The sequence below is a fragment of the Sebastes umbrosus genome, chromosome 23, assembly GCF_015220745.1.
Source record: "Sebastes umbrosus isolate fSebUmb1 chromosome 23, fSebUmb1.pri, whole genome shotgun sequence".
NCBI lineage: Eukaryota > Metazoa > Chordata > Actinopteri > Perciformes > Sebastidae > Sebastes > Sebastes umbrosus.
Genome location: NC_051291.1, coordinates 664,898 through 690,151, shown reverse-complemented (window position 1 = coordinate 690,151; position 25,254 = coordinate 664,898). Strand labels below are relative to the sequence as shown.

Here is a 25,254-nt window from a genome sequence, read left to right as displayed (position 1 = left end):
GGGGTGTAGCACAATGAACAATCCATTTGATTTTGGTGGTGACTAGGGATGCTCATTTTGAAACAATAACCGACCCTCGTTAACCGATTATTAACCGTTAACCGACAAGATTTGTGCCTCGCATGCATCGGTGCACCAGCTGCAGTGTACGAGCACAACAGACAACGGAGTCTCCAGTTCACAGTCCGGGAGCGTTAACTTAGCAGCTACGATGCTGCGTGTAGTGTCGCGGACATGCAGCCACTTTCCCAGTAAAAGTCTCCAACGCACATTTAGTTTAGTTCAGCAGGTTGTCAGCTGTGTGTCTGCCCGGATTAACGATAGCGAGTGTCCGACAAACAGTGTGTGTGTTTGTGCTACGTTAGCATCTGTAGCTCTGCTGGTAGCTTCGTGCTCGCCGTCGCCACACACACATACGGTCTGTCAGCGCGGCGTAACTTCAGCGAGTTTCCAACAGGCTGTATGTGTGTGTGGTGTTGTAGGTGTAGCAGACAGTGTGTGTGTAGTTTATTTGTCGGTGAATAAATGCTACGAGGAGACAGCGAGCTTCAGACGGGAGCCGACTCCCTGTATCTGTAACGCCGGCTCAGACTCTCTTAAGGTGGACCAGCGTTTCTCCTTTAAGCGACAAGTTTTTCTCAGCTTTTTAATTAATTATCAACATTTCTTCTAACCGTATTAATCGATAGCGCTAATCGGTTAAAATGCTTAATGTCGGTTAACGGTTAAACGGTTAATTATTAACATCCCTAGTGGCGATCAGGATCATGATCCGCATTCAGGAATATTTTGTATATGGAACTCGGGCAGCTTGGCGGAGGTCTGCGCTCTCCGAGTGCCATTCTAGTTTCGCAATGGTACAATCATAGAAATAGAATATGAGTAGAATGGACATTGAACTGTTTTCGACTAGTGCAAAAGGAAATGGCAATTGTTGTTGGTTGTTATGGTAACAACACGTCGATGTTGTGTTGTCAGCTACCAGAGATGGATGGCTGGCTAGTTAGCTAGTTAGCCTGTCCTTCTCCGGAGCGGGAGTGAGGTGGAGGAACCGTTAGACCAGGCGCTGCCGCTGGCCACCGGCCCGCTGGCCACCGGCCCGCTGGCCACCGGCCCGCTGTTCGGCTCATTTTCTGTAACCAATGTAGCCAAACAAAGTTGTCAATCATCTGGCGATAGCTATGTGCTTTCCTACGCTGTGACAAGAGTGTGTGAATGAAGCACTACGTTGTTAAATGTTAATCATCTCTGGCTTTCTACTAGGGGTGTTTATTGCAATATCGTGTTTTGTGATACTGTATTGATTCTCAAAAACACTTTACATGCAAAGATTACCTCTGTCAATGCTTTATTTCATTTGCAAAGAGATGCGTCCTCTCAAAGTAGAGCTGTGACGTTGGATGTTACAGAGACTGATAAATGTCAGATCCCAACGTTCAGATTGCATGAAAGGTAAACTTTTCTAAACTCAGATTGTATGCATATGGTGGTGATTTTGACAGTTTTCCTAAAATTAGGTTAAATAAATTTGCAATATATCGCCTTGCTTACAGTATCGCAACATACTGAATCGTAACCCCGATATCGTGATACGTATCGTATCGCCAGATTCTTGCCGATACACCGCTGTAGCGTTACTGGACGGCACTATAATGTCGTCAAACTAGAGGCCAGAGTGGGAATGAAATAGTGAGAGTGAGAGAAAGAAAGAGCGTCTCTCCTGACTGCAAGCGGTTGATTTTGAGTTTCAGAGTTGAAACCTCCTCAGATCCTCCGTGCTCCACCCATCAGGACTGTAAACACACTGATAAATAATACTGATTGTTGGAAAGAGAAGAGAAGTAAACAGTGAGCTCAGCGGTCGGTGCTTCTTCGCCTCGCGCTGCTCTGCGTGATGAGGTGGCAGCTTCACAAACTGACAGGACTTCCAGCAGGTGTTTGTGCGGACCACGCCGGCATCAATTTAAAATACACACAAAAAAAAGCACACTGCACCGGCTGCTGTCGGATTCTGTAGTCGTAACAAAAACAACTGGAAACAACTCTCTAGCAGCACGCTCAGGCTGATGTGGAGATACCCTGAATATCAACCGCATGGACGAACCTCCAGCCATCTTTGCACTTCACTTCCCTTGTCATACGAGGAGGAGGATTCATTCTGATCTGCATCAGCTAGGAAACAAATTAAGCAGCAGCAGCAGCTGGCCGGCTGGCTGGCTGGCTGGCTGGCTGGCTGGCTGGCTGGCTGGCTGGCTGGCTGGCTGGCTGGCTGGCTGGCTGGCTGGCCGGCTGGCTGGCTGGCTGGCTGGCGGCTCGCCTCAATATCTGAGTGCGTGTCACTCGTCATGATGAGATTTTCAAAATCTGTGTGGACATGTTTACCGCTTTGTCTTATCTCGCCGCCTGGTGATGATTTGCATTTGAGTCGGGGTGTGCTGTCAGTCAGTCAGACCGCCGCCGCCGCTGCTTTTTGTCGGCACTTGGAAGGCGTGCAAACACAATGTAAGCCCACAATGCTTCACATCTTCAGCTCTCCTTAAGCGTTTTGCTAAGCACCGTCCTGGAGGAACACACAGTCACTTTTCATCTACCTGCATGTACGCACACTCACACGCATACATACATAATGTTACACACAGCCCGCGACTCTGTCACTGGCCTTACAAATATGGCAAGGCTTTCCCTGCCTGCTGTCTGTCAGATGTCAGGGCCAGAGCTCGGGCGCCCACACAGTCGGGGCTCGGGCCTAGCAGTCACTCATGTCGTCTTCTACATCTCTTCCATCCACAGCAGAGGACAAAGAATGGACATTAAGACCCTTGCAGTCCCACACTGAGGGTCAAACGTTCTAACGAAGTCTGAGGGACTCGAGTCTCAAAGTATCCCGCTGGCCTCACATGGGCTGTCCGTTTCCTGTGCCCTCCCCGCCCTCCCCCAGCCCATGGAGTGTGTCAGTAGTTCAGGGCAAGGGGTGTGAGGGTCTGTAGTGGTGGCTAGCTGTTGTTCTCAGCCGTCATGTATTTTAGGGCGGCGAATCCGTAGCGCCGCGACATGTTCTGCTGGAACTCCTCCTTCAGGGTCTTGAGGCAGACCCGGTACTGCTTGTTGGAGCGGAACTTGGTGATGTCGAAGCTGGGCGCGTGAGGCATGTGGATCATGTAGGCGTTGGGCAGAACCACAAACTCATACTCCTGTAGAGAGAGAGGAGGACAGGAAGAACCTTCAGTACTACAACCACCTCATATAAAGTTGTATTGGTTGGTTTTGGTTTTTGGCCTCATCCAGCAAACACAGCAACATTATCAACCAATAATCCTTTTAGCTGCCCCAACTCCTGAGAACTACCACCTCTCAGACGTATGCCTCCACCAACCAGTCAAGGTGCAGTTTAAATCCATAAATGTCATCACTTATCATTTTCATCCTGTGAAATTGTCATAATTAGCGTATGAATTCTTGAGTTATGGCCCAGAAAGTGTTTTGTGAGGTCGCAGTGGCCCCTTGACAGTTCATCTAGAGCCATCAGGTCACAATTTGTGTTTGTCTACTTTGGTTCATGACCAGGGCTGGACTGGGACAACAAATCGGCCCTGGCATTTTGGCCCAGACCGGCTTGATCACCGGCCATTTATGCTGCACAGAGCTGCTGGCATGCTTGTACAGTAGACTCTTAAGTCTCTTTCACACATGCAGTCTACCTATGAAATGTATCAGGAACATTTCCTGCAGTCTGACGACACACAAGCAAATCACAACACTCCACGGATGACGTATTTAAATCCGCAACTTGTTTGCAGTTTAGCATTTATGCATGCACGGTTTTAAAGGGGCGACCGGTGCCACCACTACAATCTGATATTTACTTCACTGGGAGGAAGTAAACTGAGATATCAGGTTTAGTTTATTAGATATGAGTTTAGTTTTAGGACAGTTTAGGCAGGTAGATAGAAAGTAAGAGTTGGGTAAGTTACCTGAGCATCCAGCTCCATGATGTGAGCCACCTTGTTCCAGCCGAAGCCCACAAAGCGGCGGTCGTACTCAGGACTGTCCCTCCTCACCATGACGTAGGGCTCAAAGTCGGCTTCCCACTGCACCCTGTAGGGCGTAGTGGCTGTCCGCCATTTGGCAAAGTTAGTTGGTGCGTGGCCTTTAGTCCACACATGGTACCTGGAGGGAGAGAAAAGAAAAGGTTTTATCAAACTATAGTTGGAGGGAGTACGTGTGAACAGCCACGTCCATCTGTGTCCTTATGAGAGAAAGTGACGTTTTTAGTTTCTAAAACATTAGGTTGCATTTTGATAACAAACAAACAAAATCAGTTTTGATTGTCTCTTTTTCTGTCTGTGCCATCAAAATACTTCTTTCTCCACCAACCGCCAAGATAAAAGAGCCATTTACTGAATGTAAATTCTAGTTGGGCGAAGCAAAGTGAGCGTGAGTGAAGGAAGCGTGACCGCCTGTGAGGGCTGCACACAGGAGAAAATGAACACCCCTCTTCTCCAACCATACGCAGCTAATCTTACCGGCATGTTGTCACTGTTACTATGACGACGATGAATTATACTACAGCTGTTTTTTTAATTGAGATGCAGTGTATAGTTAGAGCAAGGCGCTGACGGGGCAGAAAGTCCCGGTTTCCGGTGGCCAGCTTTCATGTACCGAATGCTGCCTTGTTGTCCCTGGTAATGAGGATAATGATGCTGCAGTGTTGAAGTCTCTGCTGCCCGGTGGGAGTCCGACCTGCAGAGTTCTGAGAAGGACGAGTCCCACCGGATGACGGAGCAGGCAGGGTCTGAAATTAACTTTTTTCACTTCCTCTGGAAGTTATTTATTTATTTATTTTGTCTGCCACTCAGAAATTTTATCTGCCACTTTGAAATCTCTGCGCTTAATGAAGGAATGCTATGACTTTTTTCGACATACTATACTATGACTTTTTTCATGAAATTTTTCGACATACTATACTATGACTTTTTTTCATGAAATTTTTCGACACACTATACTGTGACTTTTTTTCATGACTTTTTTATCATGAAATTTTTCGACATACTATACTATGACTTTTTTTCATGACTTTTTTATCATGAAATTTTTCAACATACTATATTATGACTTTTAAAATTTTTTCGACATACTATATTATGACTTTTTTACATGAAATTTTTCGACATACTATATTATGACTTTTAAAATTTTTTCGACATACTATATTATGACTTTTTTACATGAAATTTTTCAACATACTATATTATGACTTTTTTTCATGAAATTTTTCGACATACTATACTATGACTTTTTAAATTTTTTCGACATACTATACTATGACTTTTTTATCATAAAACATTTTTCGACATACTATACTATGACTTTTTAAATTTTTTCGACATACTATACTATGACTTTTTTACATAAACGTTTCGGCATACTATACTATGAATTGTTTTCATAAAATTTCCGACATACTATACTATGACTTTTTTATCATTACATTTTTTAACATTATATAAAATGTCCATATGACATTGTTTATGTATTTGCTTATTTTTCATAATAACGATTTCAGTAGCATTCCAACAGTTGAACTGTACATCCTAATGTGACCGTTCATCATTTTGATTGCTTATTATCTTTTCTTAATTTCATGAGATGTTTGTGTTTTATCCATTGCTAGCTCAGCGTAATGAGCCTCTTGCGGTGTGCTCCTATGGATTAGGTAAAGTCTGAGTTAATGAATGAAAAAATAGATGAATCAATATCACTGATTTACACAACTTCTACCACAGAGAGGTCTCCCTCTGAAAAGAGCTGCTGTAACGAAAACCTGAAGATTCTTTAGAAACAGACGTGTTTTACCTGAAGGTGAAGAGTGTGCCCATGTCCAGCTGAGAGAGCAGCTCAGCCTTGGACTTTGGGTAAGACAGACGATATCGCAGTGTCTCAAAGGCTGGAACCACCAGAGCTTTCTTGGCGTTGGCCATGTCCAGCTGCACCACTGACTTCCTACAAACACACACGGATAAGATTGGATTACATTCACAGCGAGCATGTTCTCATAAACATGTAATAAGAAATTGTCGGATTCTGTCTCTCCTCTTACCTGAGGTACTCATACAGGCCGTACATGGGCAGGAAGTCGATGTCTGACAGGAACATGTAAGGTGTGTTGACGTGCCGCATGGCCACATTACGCAGCAGGTTGACCGGGTAGAACTGTCCCTCTTTGTAGACGATGTGGTAGCCGACATTCCCGCGGCTCATCAGCACCTCGGAGCCCTGAGCGTAGCGCAGGAACTGCTGGGCCTCGGCGTCGGACAGGTACAGGGCCAGGCTGATGGGGCCCTCCCAGTGCTTACAAATGGCCTCCAACATCTGGAGCCTACAGAGGGCAGGATGGGTGACATCACAAACATATATATAATATTTCCCTCCACAGAGCCACCTTATTAAAACAAGACAGTCTAACGCAAGTAATGTTTCTGACACACACAAACCATGATACTGTATATTGCTGAGCAGAAGAAAAAAACATACTGACAATATTAAAACAGGGCTAAATTTTGTTTTTCCTGATGCTGACTTGAGGGTAACTAGTCAAATGATTGGACGGGCTACCTGCTTACCTGCCTGCCTGCCCGTGCACGAACCCTGGAGTGTCCTCTTTCACACCTAGGCACACCTCTCTCTCTCAGAAAGTTCTCCATTTACGTGCAGTTGAGTGTTAACATAATTATAACAGACTACGTTTGTAGCAGACTGAGCTGTGTGACTGTGGGTGTGGAACAGTACCTGTCCATAGAGAGCTGGGCGACTAGAGTGACGTCAGTGTTATCAGAGCTGGGCTCATACTCATAGTGGAGGAAGTAGAGGTGCGTTCGGTGGACGGTGAATCGCTCCCGTCGAAACTCGTAGCAAGGATCGTCTTCGTCCAGTTCTGACAGAGTCTTCTGAAGCTGCGGGCAGAGAGGAGGGGGACATCAACAGTAAGACATGTTACGGACAAGAAGGTCAACCACTGAAGGTGATGCTGCGTCACGGTTTGCGGATCGCCGGTGACTTTCGGTCTGGAAATCTACCTTCTGCACCATGATCAAAACAGACAGATCGTTAATCACTTCAACATAACAAACTGTGGCATTTATATGCCTCAGGAGTTCAGGAGGGGCCAGGGATCGAACCGCGGAGCCTGGGATTAAAGGACGACCCTCTCTACCCCGGTAGGGTAATTATCATGTTTGTCTGGGTGAACCTGGACCCTGTTTCCCCACGTGTCTAACTGACAATATGTTTGCAGTTGGTCCAGTATCGAGGGAGAGCGCTGTAACCTACGTACTTGACAACTTTACGGAAAGGACCCCACAGAGATATAAAACCTTTTTCTTGCCTTTCTCTTGATCCGGTCTGTTTGTTATTGTGTCATGTGACTTGTTGCCTGAAGACGAAGATGGTGGAAACGTGAGTGAGAGTTGGAGAGTTGGAAAGAGGAGTGCCCGTGTTATCAGAGCTTGTTGTGTTGGAGTACAGAAAGCGTAGCTTAGTTGCAGCGTTAATTTCGTTAACGAAAACGATGACAAAACATGTTCGTCAACGACCTTTTGTTTTCCACCACTGAGACAAGACGATGACGAGACGGCACCGACGACACAACAACACTGACTTAATCATTCAACCTGTGTTTTTCATCAGATAAGTTTGACTAAAATGACAGAAATGTTCAATATAATCTGATGAATAAACAGGACCAAGATTAAATAAATAAAATAAATTAGCTGACAAAATTCAGAACTAAATTTGGACTAAAATCGAATGACTTTTCGGTGACTAAAACTGGATTAAAATGTTTAAGAGATCGTTTAAATAGGGCCCCAGAGCTCTTTGTTAGTTAAATATGAACCTGCATGTTACTTAAGCATTTGAACAAAATGCATTTGAACAAAATAACTGTTTTTCACTGGAGAACTTCTGTGTCCACGTCTACACACATATATATATATATACGTCTACATGTATACTGAATCTTTGGGGTGGTTATGCTGGAGCAGCATGGATTAAGGTGTACCACAGACCCGGGTCTCTAATTCTACATAAATCCATTTAGCACCGAGCTGTTGTTACAATTTAATGCAAATAAAATGTAGTTTTCTAATTAATTCTCCCTGATTAGTGCTCATTCATTTTCTTTTGTCACACACAAACAGTGATACAGGATTTGCTGAGCACAAACCAGGAGCCTTCTGCACAGCGTGTGCATACTGTGAAAGTGACGTGTTAATAGAGCAACACATCAACCAAAGTATGAATGGACGTCAGCATTCTGTCCTCAGGTCTCTGGAACTCGTTCACACCGGAATCACCGAAGCTCAACAAAGCACAATCATTTAGCTTCGGGGGGGACGGCAGAGAGACGTGGCTGGAGGGCTGTCAGTAGACAACTCTGTGTGTGTGTGTGTGTGTGTGTGTGTGTGTGTGTGTGTGTGTGTGTGTGTGGCTCTGCTTTGAACAGTGTTATTAGCGGAGCTGCAGAGAGTGACTGGGCTGCAGTGGCACCGTGGCCCTGAAGGAGCCCAGTCTGCAATGTGCAGCCAATCCCTCAGTGACTTCATTAGTCTAATCATCACTTTAATGGGATTTAAATCGCTGCTCAAACTCTGAAAAATTGAGTGAGCAAACTATTTCCTGAGTTAAGGACACATTGGAATTGAGCGTTGGCAAAAAAAAAAAGGCTCTTGCATAGCATGATGGGAAATTATAATGTGATTAACTGACCACAGAGCTGACACTGAAATAACACGGCCCCATAGTGGCTGATCCTGTAACTCCTGACCTCAGTGACCTTCAGCAGGTTGGAAGCTGAGGAGGTGAAGCATCACCTGGCTGAATGATAAAACAGCAACACTGAGTCTATAGAGTACACCGGGCTCTGACGGGGTGTGTCCAGACCTCTGTAAGCTTCAAACGAACCAGATTATACAACATGTGGTTCAACAACGTCTTCACTCAAAGTGTTTCCACACTGGAAGGCTGAGCCTGCTGTCATAGCCTCCTGCTGGCTGCACCCCACCACCTCCCTGCTCTCTCTCTAGGAACTCATGTGTTTTGTGTGTCCTTGTCGTCTCGACGAGATACACTGTGTAATGAAGGTAACGCTGCACACTTTGGTCACTCTCTATTCAAAGATATTGTGTCAACATCCTCCCTAATCATACTTGCTGACTTTGAAACCTTGAAGACAGGGAAGATTTCAAAACCAAAGCAGAGGGTCATGGAGAAATGTGCGTTTCAGAGACTTTTGCTGTGTTCCAAATCGCATACTTTTTCTTTTTACTTACTGGTATTTTTGGCATACTGCATTTGACATATTATGTATTGGGACATACTAAATCTTTTTCTGGCATCCTAAATAGTACGGTAGTATGGGTATTGGAACGCACAGTTCGTACAAAAGGCACAATGATATGCATACTGCATGCAACACTACACAGCTGCAGTATGTACTAAAAGTAAAAAGAAAAAGTAAGCGATTTGGAACGCAGTCTTTGTTTCCTGCATTCTGGTGACTTTAAAAGAGTGAAAACAGTAAAATAGTGAGTACACTGCAACAACATCTTTATGTTAAACTTCTGATTTTACCTTTAACTCCCAGGAAAGAAAACTGAATAATTTGCCCCTCTTGTGTGAACTTGGCGAGGGAATCTCTGGCGTAAACTAATATTCATCAGTTTTTATTTATTTCTGCTCCTGCTTGAGTATTTCTTATTTCGGCACCACTGCGCTCTGAAACACGTTATTGCCAACAGCTTGCGCCACGACGGCTTTTCACTGCATCAAGCCAAGCCTGACTTTGGGCGCTGCACGTCGTAAAGTCAAAAAATGACGTCCTAATGTCTTTTCTTAACCACTTTTCCTTGACCTTGAAAGAAAACGTCATGAGGTCAAGCAAAGATGTGAGGGAGAATTCATGAGGAGAAAAGACAACCGCAGAATCCAACTGCACTTCACTGGTCTGTTGACTTTTTCCTATTTATTCATTATTTCTTTAAGCATGTTATTTTGTGTCAGTCATAATCAGATGTGATTTTATTGCTATCATTATACTTGGTCCATGCATCTTCTACAGTAGACCTGAAATACTCCAATAATATTCACACTTGAACATTATAGGGTTAAGGTGGTGTGTTTAGTGTTAATAGTTAAAGTGCTTTCCTGTGTTATTTGTAGCCTATAGTCGGGTATCCTTCACGTCCCAGTCAGGATGCTCCTGCATATTATACAACAGCATAAAGAGACACATTCTGAATCTCCACAGTGAATAAATAATACTAGTTTATTGGGTTTGGGGGTCCTCCCCAAGAAAATGTAAAGGTTTTTGACTTAAAACTGCAATTTTACACCATTTGGACCGTTATTATTATTACCAGTTAAATGATTATTTTATTATTTACACATATCACAGCCTTCGTCTGAACATTTAATTCTTCAGGAATTGTTTACCCTGAAAGAGCAGGTTCAGAAATCTGTTAAATAATACTTAATTCATTATATTTGTTCACAGTTAAGAAAAAAAAAAAAAGTTATGACGAAGAGTTCACTCATTGTTTTACAGAAAGGACGTGAACATTGTGTTGATAAATTACAGCGCCCTTGTTCTCCCCCGTGCCGTGCGTCGGCTCGTCCAGATGCTCCCCACAAAGTTTTTATGTTCTTAAGGCTTATGAGGCGCGGCGCAAAGAAATGCTGGCGCTGCCCCGTAATAAAATGAATTTCCCAGAGAACCTGATACGGAGAGGTGCCTTGTGAGACGTGCCGTTACGCCGAGGAGTAAAATATACATATATATTCAGCACTAAAGTCACACCACAACCAGAAATACAGAAGCAGCTCCACCTACGTTCTCACTGTTGTGGTCGGCCTCGCTGGGACAGCCAAACAGCTCTCGCCGCAGCAGGTTGCCGTCGTACTCCAGAAAGGTCAGATAGAGATTCCGAAAAAACTCCACATGCTTGTTCTTCACTCGCAGCTTCTTGGGAGAATTCCAGTGGATCACCTGAGCAGAAGAACCGTTGGATATCGTCATGCTCAGATCATTTTATTGCCTTCCACCAGATCATAAAACACCCTGGTTTTGTCTTTTCCCAGGTCTCTGCTGACATTAAACGTGCACGTGTCTCCAACAACAGTACATCACATGGTCTGGCTGTCGGTTTGCTCTCACCCTGTGTAATGTCTCCTCGGGCAATTTGACAACATCAAGGATCATCCATCCATAGCTGTTCATATTTTGATATCAGCTCATTTGATTGATATTAAATGAACTATGGCACCGACAAAGCTGTGAACAAACACCTACAGACATTCTTGGTGTTGGAGCTTTGAGGTGTAATAAGGCCAGACTAACTGTGCCTGTCAGGGAGCCTGATCACAGATAACATACTGTAGGTGCATTTCCTCGTTGGGAAAATTGCAGGGTTGCGTTCGAAAAGTAAAAAAATGACGACCTAACATCTTTTCCTAACCACTTCTCCTTGACCTCGATGAAACGTCATGAGGTCAAGGAAAGATAAGAAGGAGAATTCAGAAGGACTCAGGAAAAGACAACCGTGGTGTTCAGAGAATCCGGCTCTGCTCTTCACTAGGCTCTGTAATTATGATGTGACGGCGGTGGATGTTAGCGAGGCTGGTCTGCCGTGGTGAAACTACAATGTTCTGAAGACGGACTACAAAAAGCGCTGCTTCACCCGCAGTGTGTGAAAGAGAGATACCACAGCTCCTCCTGCTGCTGGAACACTTTATAACAACACATAATAAAGATGATCTGACCTAACGAGGACAACCGGTGAAAAACATCACCTCATTACCGAGGTTGGAACTGAAATAAACAAAGTTTATATGATAAATAATTGAGTTAATTGTTGGAGTTATGGAGAAGGGGTAGGACCATATACTTCTGTAATATGTATTTATGTTGATTATTAGTTAATTGATAGTTTACTGTTCATTTTATTAGTTATTTTTGTTTTGTTTTTTACTTATTAGGTATTTGTTACATGTTCCAAATAAATCATTAATTAAAAATAAAGTGAAAGGAAATGGTTTTCACTGTCCACTCATATTAAACATGAATCCCAATTAGTGTATGAAAATAATATGCAAGATCAGCATATTGTTTGTTATTATGAACGGCCGAATGGTGCGTCGCTTTAAATGCTGCAGCCGCAAGGAATGTTATTCTCTCCTTTCCTTTGGTAAAGGATGCTCCAGTGTATCCTCTGCTAAAGGAGATAGTAAAGGAAGCATTGAAGCTCCTTTCCTTTGGTAAAGGATGCTCCAGTGTGTCCTCTGCTAAAGGAGATAATAAAGGAAGCATTGAAGCTCCTTTCCTCAGCATTTAGAGGATTCTAACAGCTCTCATCACGGCTGCTACTGAGATACTTCCGGGTCATTTCACTCCGTTAGGAACCTTCCTGAGAGAAGAAGACTATTCGACCGCAGCCCTGAAATTGGAAGAATGTGTTATCTGATGAACGGGCACAAAGACTAATCAACAATATCTCTGGAGTTCTGTATGTCCACACATACTGTATGTTGTACGCATACATGCCGTATCATCGACTACTAACGGCTCTGCACATCTCCTGAAACCTAGAAAAGACATGACGCTTTCTCAACGTTAACAAACTCCATAAAGTTTTCACTCCGCCTGCAGTGGAACCAGACGGGTGTCACTGTGAGTCGGGGGTTGGCTCCAGACTCCTGAATAATGCAGGTGTGCGTGCGAGCGTAGTTGGGGACAGCGGGGTCTCACCTTGAGGTCTGACACGTCTTTGTAGCACTTCTCAGAGCGGGTGTGGTCGGACAGTTGGACGTTCCAGAAGCAGGGCAGCTGGTGAACCAGGAACGGGTTCTGTTTGATCACAGCGTTGAAGATGTCCTGCACGCACACACACACACACACACACACACACACACACACACACACACACACTGAGCCTTATGCTGTGCCTTATGTTTCATCATCTACAGCAGTGGTTCTCAAACTATGGTACCCGTACCACTGGTGGTACGCGGAGGAATCTCTGACTATCGATTCCTCTTATCGATGCTTTCCCACAGTTACGCTGCACAACGACGCATACGCATGTTGTATCATGTTTCAGTTTGTTTGGGACCGGAGACACGGTGAAGAGAAACAAAAGCGCCCAACAGCGTGGCGCTACTAAACCTGAGGGGGTGCACTCTATTTCTCCCTGATAAAGCGACACTGTGAAAAACAACCCTGTGTTTAAACCAGCAGGAGGAGAGTTACTAACGTTCACAGTCCTGACTGGATAAATAACGGAGATACGAACTTCGGTATTGATTTGATGAAATGGACTTTGGTTACATCTGAGAGACTTTGGGATCTTTGTGGGTTCAGAAGACAAAAGACTCACAGTGACAGATTCCAGCTTCCTAATAGCAGACATAAAGCTCTACAGCCACATAATGAATACTGCGATAAAGACGGCTGACAGTCCACTGGAGGAGCTCTTACAGCAGAAGGCAGATGGAACCCTCAAAACGATTTCCAAAGCCCCGTTCACTCTCCAAACTGCATACCTTGCGGGACTTTACTTAATGAAGGTTTAATTAAAATCTCATAAACGCAGCTCTCATCTCTAGATGAGCTCTGAATAGCTGGGAGATAACGGAGAGGCCCTTCGCCAAGGTCTCCGTGTCTGCCCTGATGTTATGACCTTCAGGATACACGTGCACTCAAGTGGGAGCAAAAAATAAAGTGTACTTAAAACCAAACCTTGATGAATTAGATTTGAGTGTATGTCTGTGAACTTCTACTTCATTGTAATGATGATGATGGCTTGGCATTTTGATCTTGTTGTTTGAGTTGCTGTTAGTAAATTGATCTACTGACAGCACCACAAACTATTTTGAGAATGTGCATGTTTTCCCTCATTGACAGTTTATATTAACAGCAGAATCTAACACGTATGGTCAAACAGGCTCCCGCAACCAGTGCAGGTGGTTTTGTGATTCGCGCATGAGAAATGGCCAATTTGTTTAGTGTGCATGTCTGGTGTGAGGATGTGTGTGTGTGTGTGTGTGTGTGTGTTTGTGTGTTACCTGGTCTGCCAGGGAGGTGGACAGCATGCTCATTAGTTCTCTCTCTGCAGTCAGCCTCCACATCTGCTCCCATCTCAGCTTCCGCAGACGATCCAGGAGAAGCAAAATCACGCCTGGAAAGCACACACACACACACACACACACACACACACACACACACACAAACACACGCACACACACACACACACACACACACACACACACACACACACACACACACACACACAAACACACGTACACACACACGAGCAGACAGAGATACGGTAGCTTAAGGAACAGAGTGATTAGTATCTAGCTGCCTGATAAAGGTGATAAAGTCCCATCATGAGGCTCTGAATCACGCCCTTGTGTTTTCTGAGATAAAGCTGCAGACTTAAAGCTTAAAGACCGGCCGATGTTGGATCGAGAAAACATTTTAAAATCCTCCTGGAAACACAAATAATCCTAGAAACTACTGCGTCTTTTCTCTGCTAACTTTCTCCCACAACAAAAAAAATCAGAAACAAAATCTTCTTATTCTTCTTCATGCTACCTCGGCTAATAAAAGAAATCTTCCGGGCTGCTACGAATAAAAATCAAGCAGCCAGTTTTCAGAGGAAGAGACATGGTGAATGTTTTTTTTTTTTGTGCGAATCGGAACAAACGAACCATCTCTCACACCCCGCTGTGCTCCATCTGTTGCCACGGCCACCGCCACAAAGCCGACCAGCCGCGGCTGAACTGGAGGCTTTCTGTCAAATCGCTGTTCCGTGTAAATGCAACATATGCCTTTCTGTTTCTGAGATCTGCCATTCAGTCACACCGACAGGACGTTTGAGTTCAGCAGAACCCTGAACCTTTACGAGACAGACATGTTCAGGTGACTGAGGGGTGTGAAATTCACAGAGATGCTGCAGCAGGTCGTGATGTTTGTCTCGGGCTGCAGTCAATAGAAGGATTATCCTCAGAGAGAGCTGAAGGAAAAGACCTGCTGGATTTGATGGAGGTAATATATATATATATAGGCAGAGGAACATAATAACACGGTGTAATAGAATCCAATCAGTGTTTTACCATACAACTTTTAACAACCTGGGTGAATGTCTGCATGTTGTCTGCACTACATTCTTGCAAGGAGAGAAACTTGCTGCTTTACTTTCACTGGTAAATGTAAAATGACCTTGGATGGTTTAAATAACAACACCAAGTTCTAAACACACAGAGAGAGAGAGAGAGAGAGAGCTCAATCCTAATACAACATGTAACTGACTCAGTTCAATACTACAAACTTTACTATATACAGTATGGTCACAGCAGGAGTGGGAAACACGGATACGACTGTCTATCAACAGCCGTGTTTCCATTCACATATTTTTATCGCGTTAGAAAAGCCGCATAGAAACGTCAACGGTTTTATGCACGAACAAGAGTTGAAGTGCTAAACGGGATACGGAAACACCTTTGCCGAATAAATTCTGCAAACTCATATGACTGATATGACCGGATATTCCCGTAGTGCGCGAATGCTTGTCTTCGTCTTCTGGACAGCATGAAACATGGCCGTGCTGGCTAAAGCTGGACATACACTGTGCGATTATAGAATTGTTGTTGTGTACTTCCTGCTCCTACTGTCTGAGTAGATCGTACACGATGTAAAGCCAAAGCTCACGGTTTATGTGATCACGCTGTACGTGTCCGATCGTCGGCCACGACCTGAGTGATCACATTGTACGTGTAAAATAGAAAAAATAAAACCGGTCTGGTCGGCTCCTGAGGACCGGATGTTCTGGCTGTTGACAGCTGTCAATAAAGATTAGTTTGAAAGCTCCGAGGCAGGTAAAGGTTGTTTGTTAGCAGAGGTCTGTACGGGTCACAATGCTAACAACGAGCTGCCTTCATCATCTGTAACATCATATCTGCTGAAAGGTCTATAAAAACAGCCGGCGTTATGTTATATGGACTAGAGGTGGCGAGGAAGTCGTGGACAGTATGGATGTCCATTTTGCAGAGAGCATTGGAGGTAAGATCTATTGTACTTTGTTATCTTGATAGCTCCGCTCTGATCGCTGTAAGAAAAGCAGAAAAAAGAAGCTGATGTCGGGGCATCGGCTCGCGGCTCTGCTTCAACTGTGTGAGAGTCTGTGGACGGACGACCAACAGTTCTGACAGGTCAGAAATTCATCTGATGGCTGATCGGGAGGAGTTAATCGGTCCTCGGTCTCCCCCCCGTACGACGCCCGACGAACCTGAAATTCAGTCCGACTCTAAAATGAGTCGTGCGGCTCAAAGTGTACTGTATGCCCGGCTTAACTAACAAACACATTGGTTGTATAGACGTCGTAGACAGTCGACCTGGTAGACAGTCGTGCCGGGAGCCCCGTCCCATCCGCATAGAAAGATAGATGTACTTTATTGATCCCAGATTCAATTATTGAAAGACAGCAAAGAAAGCACTAAGTCCATGTCCCGGCGATCCTACCACACCGAGCGGCCGTCTCTGACCCGCCGAGTTGAAAACACATTTTAACATAACGCAGCGTCCTCCTGTACTCACCAGTGTTGAAGCCTCTGCCCAGAGCCGGCCAGGGTCGGTGGTTCTTCCACAGGTTCCCCAGGTACCAGTCACTCTGGTTCTCCACTAGACCGAGAACCTGCTGACCTGAACACAGACCAACACCACATCATTACTGCTGTTTCATATTCTCTACAGCACATACTGCTGCTGTCATTTATTTAAGTAGAGTTCACCGGAGAGTTTGTTTTAATTATCCACTTTCTTGTATTTATTATTTTGGACTTATGTTTGGTGTCCTGGGGGTTTCGGCTGGAGTAATGTGGTGATTTTCAGAAAACTACTTTTTCTTTCACTGTTGCATATCTTGAATATGTGCTGTTCCAGGAATCCCAGGAGTTATTTTATCATGAAACATTTTTAATTGACTTCTTGTGGCCGGTCGGCTCTCACATCAGCTGCTGGTTTTATACTTGGTTTTTTTCCCACTCTAACACCCAGAAAAGGCTGTGGACTTGTTGCTTAACATTGAATGTGAGCATTTTGAGAACTATATTATGGTCTAAGAGTCATGTCTGCGTTGAGAGAAAGAGAAGAGAGCAGAATGCGACTGGATAACGTAGCGTCGTAATGTGGGGGCGCGGCCAGCACATACAAATAAAGGAAAAAATGATTTGTTTCGTTAAAGGCAGAGGTCAGCAACCTGCGTCTCTTCAGCTCCTCTCCAGAGGCTCCCTGGGGATTAGTAAAAATGGAAATGAATAACTGTTTTCATTTGTATTTATCATTGTTGTAGGTCTATGGCACGACGGAGTATTAGGGCCACATTGAGGAAAAATAATTTGAGATAATACAATAAATTCAGAATATTACGAGAAAAAAAGTCAGAATATTATAAAGAAATAATTTTACGTGTTATTTTCCTTTTTCTCGTAAAGTTATGACTTTATTCTCGTAATATTACGACTTTTATTCTTAGCAGCTTTAAAAACTAATTATAAGCTCATTAAAAAACAGTATTTGTTGCCGTTGGTTTTTCTCTTGAGATAAGGAGATAATTGAGTCATGAGCTGCAGCTTGGCTTCCCTACACGTTGGACTGTGTGCAGACAGAAATAGAGGTTTGGAGGGGGATCAGTGGCCGACACTTCAGGGTCAGCTGGTTCAATACTGAGCCGGCGGCAACATAATCCGTTCATAAAGTGGGCTTTACGTCTGAGTCAACGACAAACCGGGAGAGAACTGTAACTGCACGCCGCCGCCGCCGTGAGAGACGCTCAACAATACCATGAAGGTATAAGAAGAGGACAGGAGAGGAGGCCGAATGAAATGAAGAGGAGAGATCCAGGAGATGAAGGGGTGTAACAGGAGCTTCAGGGCGAGAGATTACGGAAGGAGCGCTGGGCAGAGATAAAGGTCGAGGAGATAGGCATTAAGGAGGAGATAGGAGCCCGGAGTGTAGCGGTGGCAGCTTTAATGAAGGCTGTAAGGAAGATTAATGAGAGCTTATTGGAGCAGGCAGGCCCCTTTAGAAAGGCTGCAACACAAAGAACAAAGATCTGCCATCAAGGTGACGACTGAGCGCCACAATTAGAGCTCAGAAACAAAACCACGCTCTTTTTACCGGGACAAAACTTCACGGGTGATTCTACTACTAAAACAAGTGTCTGTTAGCTTAATGTGTTGTCAGCAGAGGTGGGAAGAACATTACTACTGCAAATCCCTTCTGTTTCTACTCCACACCTTCATCAAGGTTAAACAAGTCTGATTGCAATCAAGCCATAAACCTGTGTGATTAATTACAGTTAATGACAATGTAATCATGTTGGAATTGAAAATAAAAAAACTGTATTTAAACACTATGCAGAATCACAGGCATTTTTTTTTTTTACATTTACATTTTTTTCTCCCTGTACATTGCATACTCTCATCTCATCCTCATCTTCACCCTCTTATCTGGGTCGGGTTGCCGGGGCAACAGCTCCAGCAGGGGGGGAACACAAACTTCCCTTTCCCGGGCCACATTAAGCAGCTCTGACTTTATTCTCGTAATATTACGACGTTTTTTCTTGTTAAGTTACGACTTTATTCTCGTAATATTACGACTTTTGTTTTCGTTAAGTTATGACTTTATTCTCCTAAAGTTATGACTTTTTTTCTCGTAATATTCTGACTTTATTCTGTAAATCTCAGATGTTTTTTCCCTCAATGTGGCCCTAATACTCCGTAGTACATTGTCTCTTTGGCCCTCACTGCATTAGACTGATATACTATATACTTAGACTATAAACTGTGTTACCTTCATCACAGTGATCACATGTTTTGCGGCTCCAGACAGATTTCTTTTTTGTTTTTGCCTAAAATGTCTCTTTAGATAGTAAAGGTTTCCGACCCCTGGTCTAGAACAACTTGACACACAGCGTTGAGCAGCACCTCAAATGAATCTTCAGGTTCTCAGCTTTCAGATGATGTCCACCACCTCTATGTGATGTCTACCTCTGAACATCCCCTGTCCCTCTAAGAGAGTTCAGACTGACAAGAGGTTAAGCTCACCAGGCCTACCTCTCTTTAAAACAATCTAAAACATCCACAGTGATAAAAACAGCTGAGGAGCAGCGGACCGTGAACCCTCAACCATCGGTTTCCGAGTCAGAGAGCCATGACAGGCAAGAAAAAGGGAACACAATCAATACAGCTCTACTCCGTTTCAACAAAAAGAAGAAAAAGAACGAGCGGCTCTGGTTTGGAATATGTTAAAGAAAAGAGCCCATCAAAACAAGGTGCTTCTTCACACTGTTCTCTATATCTAACCCCGAGCTGTCAGCCACTGCAGCAGCTTTTAGCATCTTCACATTACGCTGCTCAGCTGCTATTGATCTGGTGATTTAGCGACCGGCTATCTGGCCTGTGAGCTCCTGAAGGAATAAAGCCAATACCTGCTATACAGCTATTACAGAGTTGGACATAACACTACGTAATGTATGCATGTCCCACTAAGCAAAGTCCTCACACAGCAAACCATCCAAAATCTATTCTCCAGCATGCGGGCGGCTGAGGAGGCGAGGCGAGGGAGCGGTTCTTAAATTAGCTGTGGAGAGGTACACGGAGATCAGTGGGAGTTTTTTTCCTGCTGAGTCAGCGGTGCTGATACAAGTAAAGATGAATGCCAAGGTCAGCAGGCCCAACACACTCTCTTCATCCTCCTACTGCACCCTCACACAGAGCTCTGATTAACAACCAGGAGACACATCCAACCAATGAACAAGTGAGAGATCTGTTCAACGTTTGCTCTTCTAAGTCACCGACACGGTCTGGACAAGGTCTGGAACTGGGATGAACGAATCCAATTACAAACCAAACCAGTCCTTTAAATGGAGCTGCAAAGATTAACTATACACTGATTGACTATTTGATTAGTCGATCGACAGAAAAATAATTGCCAACTATTTTGATAATCAATTAATCGTTAAAGTATTTTTTTCATGCAGAAAATGCTGTTCTCAGCCTCTCGAATATGGAAATGTCCTGCTTTTCTCGGTTTTATATCATGTTAAAATTAATGTCTTGGGTTTTTGGACAAAACGAGACATTTAAAGACATCACCTTGGACTTTGAGAATCTGGGACGGACATGTTGGGATGTTTTTATCTGCCTCTTTTGAAATCTCTGCGTTAAATGAAGGAATAACATTTTAGAGGCCGCAGGATGCTCGATGGGCTACAGTCCCAGGCTGCAGGATGCTCGATGGGCTACAGTCCCAGGCTGCAGGATGCTCGATGGGCTACAGTCCCAGGCTGCAGGATGCTCGGTGGGTTACAGTCCCAGGCTGCAGGATGCTCGATGGGTTACAGTCCCAAGCTGCAGGATGCTCGATGGGTTACAGTCCCAAGCTGCAGGATGCTCGGTGGGTTACAGTCCCAGGCTGCAGGATGCTCGATGGGCTACAGTCCCAGGCTGCAGGATGCTCGATGGGTTACAGTCCCAAGCTGCAGGATGCTCGGTGGGTTACAGTCCCAGGCTGCAGGATGCTCGATGGGCTACAGTCCCAGGCTGCAGGATGCTCGATGGGTTACAGTCCCAGGCTGCAGGATGCTCGATGGGCTACAGTCCCAGGCTGCAGGATGCTCGATGGGCTACAGTCCCAAGCTGCAGGATGCTCGGTGGGTTACAGTCCCAGGCTGCAGGATGCTCGGTGGGTTACAGTCCCAGGCTGCAGGATGCTCAATGGGCTACAGTCCCAGGCTGCAGGATGCTCGATGGGCTACAGTCCCGGTGTCAGTGTATGGCTCTCGTTCCAGCTCACCAGTTTTGTGGAAAGACTTCATCACACCAGCGATGGGCAATTATTGCTTATGTCAATCAAAATGATATGAAGCCAAGTCCCTGTTCACTGATAAGGTTCTGCTTCCCCTTTTGCCTGCTTGTAACTCTCTCTGCCTCCACTGCCGTTGTCTCTCACACCAACACTGACTATTGGGGTACATAACAAAGATAAAACAGTGACTGCTGGTAAAATGGGTTTCTTTGACGCCGTTGTCAACGTGTCCTCAGCTCTTAAAGGGTGATAGTTAACTGTGTGATCACACCAGAAGAACAGAAACGGCTGACAGCCTTTCATTTAGGTGAGACTTGGTTGTGAAAAGCAGCAGCAGAACTGAACTGTCACTGCCCAGAGAGACAAATTCAATTATCCACAACATGCTGATGCAGCTACTGATTTCAGATAAGAGTTTGACATTCTTCCTCTCTATACATGATCAGATGCACGACCAGTTAGCACCAGTTTGAGCTGCTGTTTTCCTATGAAGAGAGCTGAACCTTGTGGGGGTGCTACGTTGAGCGTAGCGCAGATTTGACGACCTGAAAACAACCAGAGATGCATTAAAAGCTGCTTTGTTTACTTTAAGCTGCTTTCACACCGCCGCGTGGCAACCGCCCTAACAACCGCCCGAACAACCGCCCTAACAACCGCCCACCTGCAAGAGCGTTCCCCCAAAAAAGCAAAGCGTTTTTAAAAAGCAGCTGTTGCCGCTACGTTCCAAGGCTGCGATGACAGGCAGTCTTCGATGAACGTCAAAAAGGCTTTCTCCAGCTTGGCATCATGTCAGTAATCAAAGAATTTTCTTCTGGTTGTCCTCAGTAGCTAGCACCGTGTTGTACAACTCCGGGTACACCGGCATTATCAACTCCTCCATCGCTCTTCTTTCCTTCTTCCGCCTCTTTCTATTTATGCAATGCCCGCCCCCTTTTATTCGACTGGCCGGTTACCGCCAGAAGTCCAGCTCCGCGAACTCTACACAGCAGAGCAAAATCTGTGCACATTCACATGGGAACCGCTTCGGACCCCTCCCATCGTGATCGAAACCGCCTCCCCCTCATTGGCCCTGACGTGGCCCTAATACTCCGTCGTACCGTCGTACCATAGACCTACAACTATGATAAATAAAAGTGAAAATGTAAACAACAAACAGTTATTCATTTCCATTTTTAAGGAAATGAATAACTTTGGTCAAGCCCCAAAACTCTGTATCCTTCACTTCCCATAATGCAACCAAGGGCATCTTTTAGTAAACACTGACATCGTCCAATCACCTCCTCATCGTGGTTATTTCATTAGCATGAACAGAAGCTCCTCCAGCTCCAAAGACGACATTATACAACTGCCAAGTCAACTGATCTGAAATGTAAAATAGGAGGAGTTCCCCTTTAATAATCGTCTACATATGAAGCCTGACTGCATGAGCTCCAGGAGGACGGGACCGTATTTAAAGTAGTTTAAACTACTGTACCCGTCTGTTGCTACCTACTCTAGTATCTTTAGGACCTCATCGGCATCACCCACCACTGCATTATTGACTCTGTCTCACAGAGCAGCAAAAGCACATGTAAATGTGCTCTTTAACGCCTCACTTCCACCGGCCTGTAAATCCACTGAGCGTCTTTAAGTGCTTCATGTTTGCATGTTGCTTTGGTTGATGCTGTGGTGTTGAGTGGAGGCTGAAAGTAGGTCACCCCTCAGCAAATTCACAAAGACAGCAGGTGTAGTAGCATTCCTGCCCCGTGGTTTATATAACACCGATGAACAGAATGGGGTGGATGAGAGGAAATATGTGTACACTGGTTATAGTGCAGCTATAGCTCTCTACATCTAAACTCTATGGAGTGTTCCTGGGAAAGAAAACTACCTCATTTAACACAAGCGTGCATGCATTGAAAGCACTCCCATGTTCATGTTGGTTAAATGTATGAATTAGTGTGTCAGAGTAGAGAGAGAGAGAGAGAGAGAAAGAGAGAGAGAGAGAGAGAGAGATGCAGATCCTGTGTATGAATGATAAATCTTATTCATGAGTCTTGTTTGGTTCAAACATTCGCTTCCTCCTGATATAAAGGCGTCTCTGCACACGGCCCTCTCAGACACTACTAGAAGCTATTTAGCAACATGAGGAGTTTTTTAATTTATTTTTTTGTTTCTTTCAAAAGTCAAAGTGCATCTGATTGTGAGAGACTGTTTTCTTTAGCTGTGTTCATCACCTTCTTATTCCCTCTTGCAGCAGGCAAGCAACTTTCAATCTCACAGCCTGTACCTGGATGAGGTTTGCTAAGATGTCTCATTGATGGGGGAAGTTGAAGCGAAGTGTTTGCCCCTCATTCATAACACAGCTGAGGTGAACCTTGTGTAAGGCACTTAAAGGGATAGTCCAGGTGTTTTTTGAAGTGGGGTTGTACGAGGTTCTTATCCATAGTAGGCGTATTATTTACAGTAGATGGCGGTCGGCGTGCCCCCAGCGAGGAGAAGCAGACAGGAGCACCGACACCAGAGCAAAGTAATACAGTGCTGTGGACGGCAGAAAAACTTATTTTAGCCACCTAAAAGAAAGACACAACTAAAAAAACAAACAATATCCGTTTAAGTGAACCCTTTCTTTCTCCTTTCTAATATTACCACTTTTTTTCTCGTAAAGTTATGACTTTATTCTCGTAATATTACGACTTTATTCTCGTAAAGTTATGACTTTATTCTCGTAATATTACGACTTTATTCTCGCAATATTACGACTTTTTTCTCGTAAAGTTACGACTTTATTCTCGCAATATTACGACTTTTTTCTCGTAAAGTTATGACTTTATTCTCGCAATATTACGACTTTTTTCTCGTAAAGTTATGACTTTATTCTCGTAATATTACGACTTTATTCTCGCAATATTGCGACTTTTTTCTCGTAGAGTTATGACTTTATTCTCGCAATATTACGACTTTATTCTCGTAACATTATGACTTTATTCTGGAAATCTCAGATTTTTTTCCCTCAATGTGGCCCTGATACTCTGTCGTACATTTGCACTTCAGCCCTCACTTGCCTAAAATGGCTCTTTTGATAGTAAAGGTTTCTGACCCCTGAGCTAGGAGAAGCTAATAAATAATAAATAAATAAATATTTCTGTTAAATGGAGTCCAGAGAAAGTCGTACCCGACACCATTCTTAATTCAGCGTAGCATTTTAAAGACTTTGCAATGTCTTCTACAGCTCACAGTGCAAGGTGGGGGGGGTTATTGAATATGCATTGTAATGCAAGTGAACACATGTAAAGTACTAATACACGACCCCTGAGAGATGTTTAAGAATGAATGAGTTCAAATGCACAACACTGTTCAATCTCCTCCCCACATCCACATCACACCTGACCTCCACCTCCCTGCCCTCTCCTCCTCGGTACACACCCTCGCAGGCCTCAAATTTGCCAAAGTGGCGAGAGTCATGGATTGTACCCCCTGGAGGACACGGTAAATGGGAGTGAGGCTAAAATGAAATATGAGGTCTTGAGTGGAGCATTAATTTCCCCGGGGCTCCACACCTAACCTCAGGGTATCTGCTGATTAGAGTTGGGGGGGTTAATTCTAATAAATTCCAGGCAGGCACCAGTGATTTCTGACAATGGATGGATAAATGGTGGACGTCACCATCTCTGAGTGGCCCCGCAGCCCATCAGCAAGAACATACAATCAGCGGCGTGGGAGGAGAAGTGGCTTCAACATTTCACCTTCCTAAGTCAGCCGTCAGTCATGCGGAGAACACAGGAGAGCTGAGAGAAGAAAAGGCCTGTAGGCAACCGGGGAAAATTATCCTTAAAATAGACAGCAATTAATTGACAATGTGACCTAACCGGCTGTGAAATACGGGGTCCATTCTGCCAACGATTTCACTGGATTGGACTAACATACCCTGCATGCAGAGCTCTGTAAGACCACATTTAACATCCACGGAATAATGGCAACCAGTACACGCATGTCAGAATGATCAACATCCAAAACAATCATACGGAGATTTAGAAAACATTTAAAATGGATCGACTGCCGAGTGATAAAGTGCCCGGATCATCTGGTGATCTTCCGCATCCATCGGGCTCATAGAGCAGGAGCAGTAGCGTAAGGGTGTAACGATTCATCTACTACATCGATGTATTGCTATATATTACCTTCGCTATAATCCGGTGTTCATTTGCTGTAAATGCAAACTCAACACTTCCTCCATGTTTGCCTGTTGTCTTGATAAAGTCAATATCAGGCACATTTCCACAGCACTAATGTCATCAGTGGAACAACAGTCACCACTCTGCTGCTTTTATTCTCTTTGTAAAACAGACACTGTT

The 25,254-nt window shown here is 44.3% G+C and overlaps 1 protein-coding gene across 1 annotated transcript in view; it reads right to left on the bottom strand.

The window, feature by feature from the left end:
• Positions 1-2,280: 2,280 nt before the first annotated feature.
• large1 (LARGE xylosyl- and glucuronyltransferase 1) overlaps positions 2,281-25,254 on the bottom strand; it is a 66,049-nt gene continuing 43,075 nt past the window's right edge. The window contains exons 7-15 of the mRNA XM_037760764.1: positions 16,649-16,753; positions 14,116-14,228; positions 12,800-12,925; positions 10,886-11,041; positions 6,787-6,950; positions 6,098-6,376; positions 5,854-6,000; positions 3,972-4,167; positions 2,281-3,191 (exon numbers count right to left, since the gene is read on the bottom strand). Of these exons, the coding sequence (XP_037616692.1) occupies positions 2,994-3,191; positions 3,972-4,167; positions 5,854-6,000; positions 6,098-6,376; positions 6,787-6,950; positions 10,886-11,041; positions 12,800-12,925; positions 14,116-14,228; positions 16,649-16,753 (1,484 nt within the window). The 3' untranslated portion in view covers positions 2,281-2,993. The remainder of the gene's footprint in view (positions 3,192-3,971; positions 4,168-5,853; positions 6,001-6,097; positions 6,377-6,786; positions 6,951-10,885; positions 11,042-12,799; positions 12,926-14,115; positions 14,229-16,648; positions 16,754-25,254) is intronic.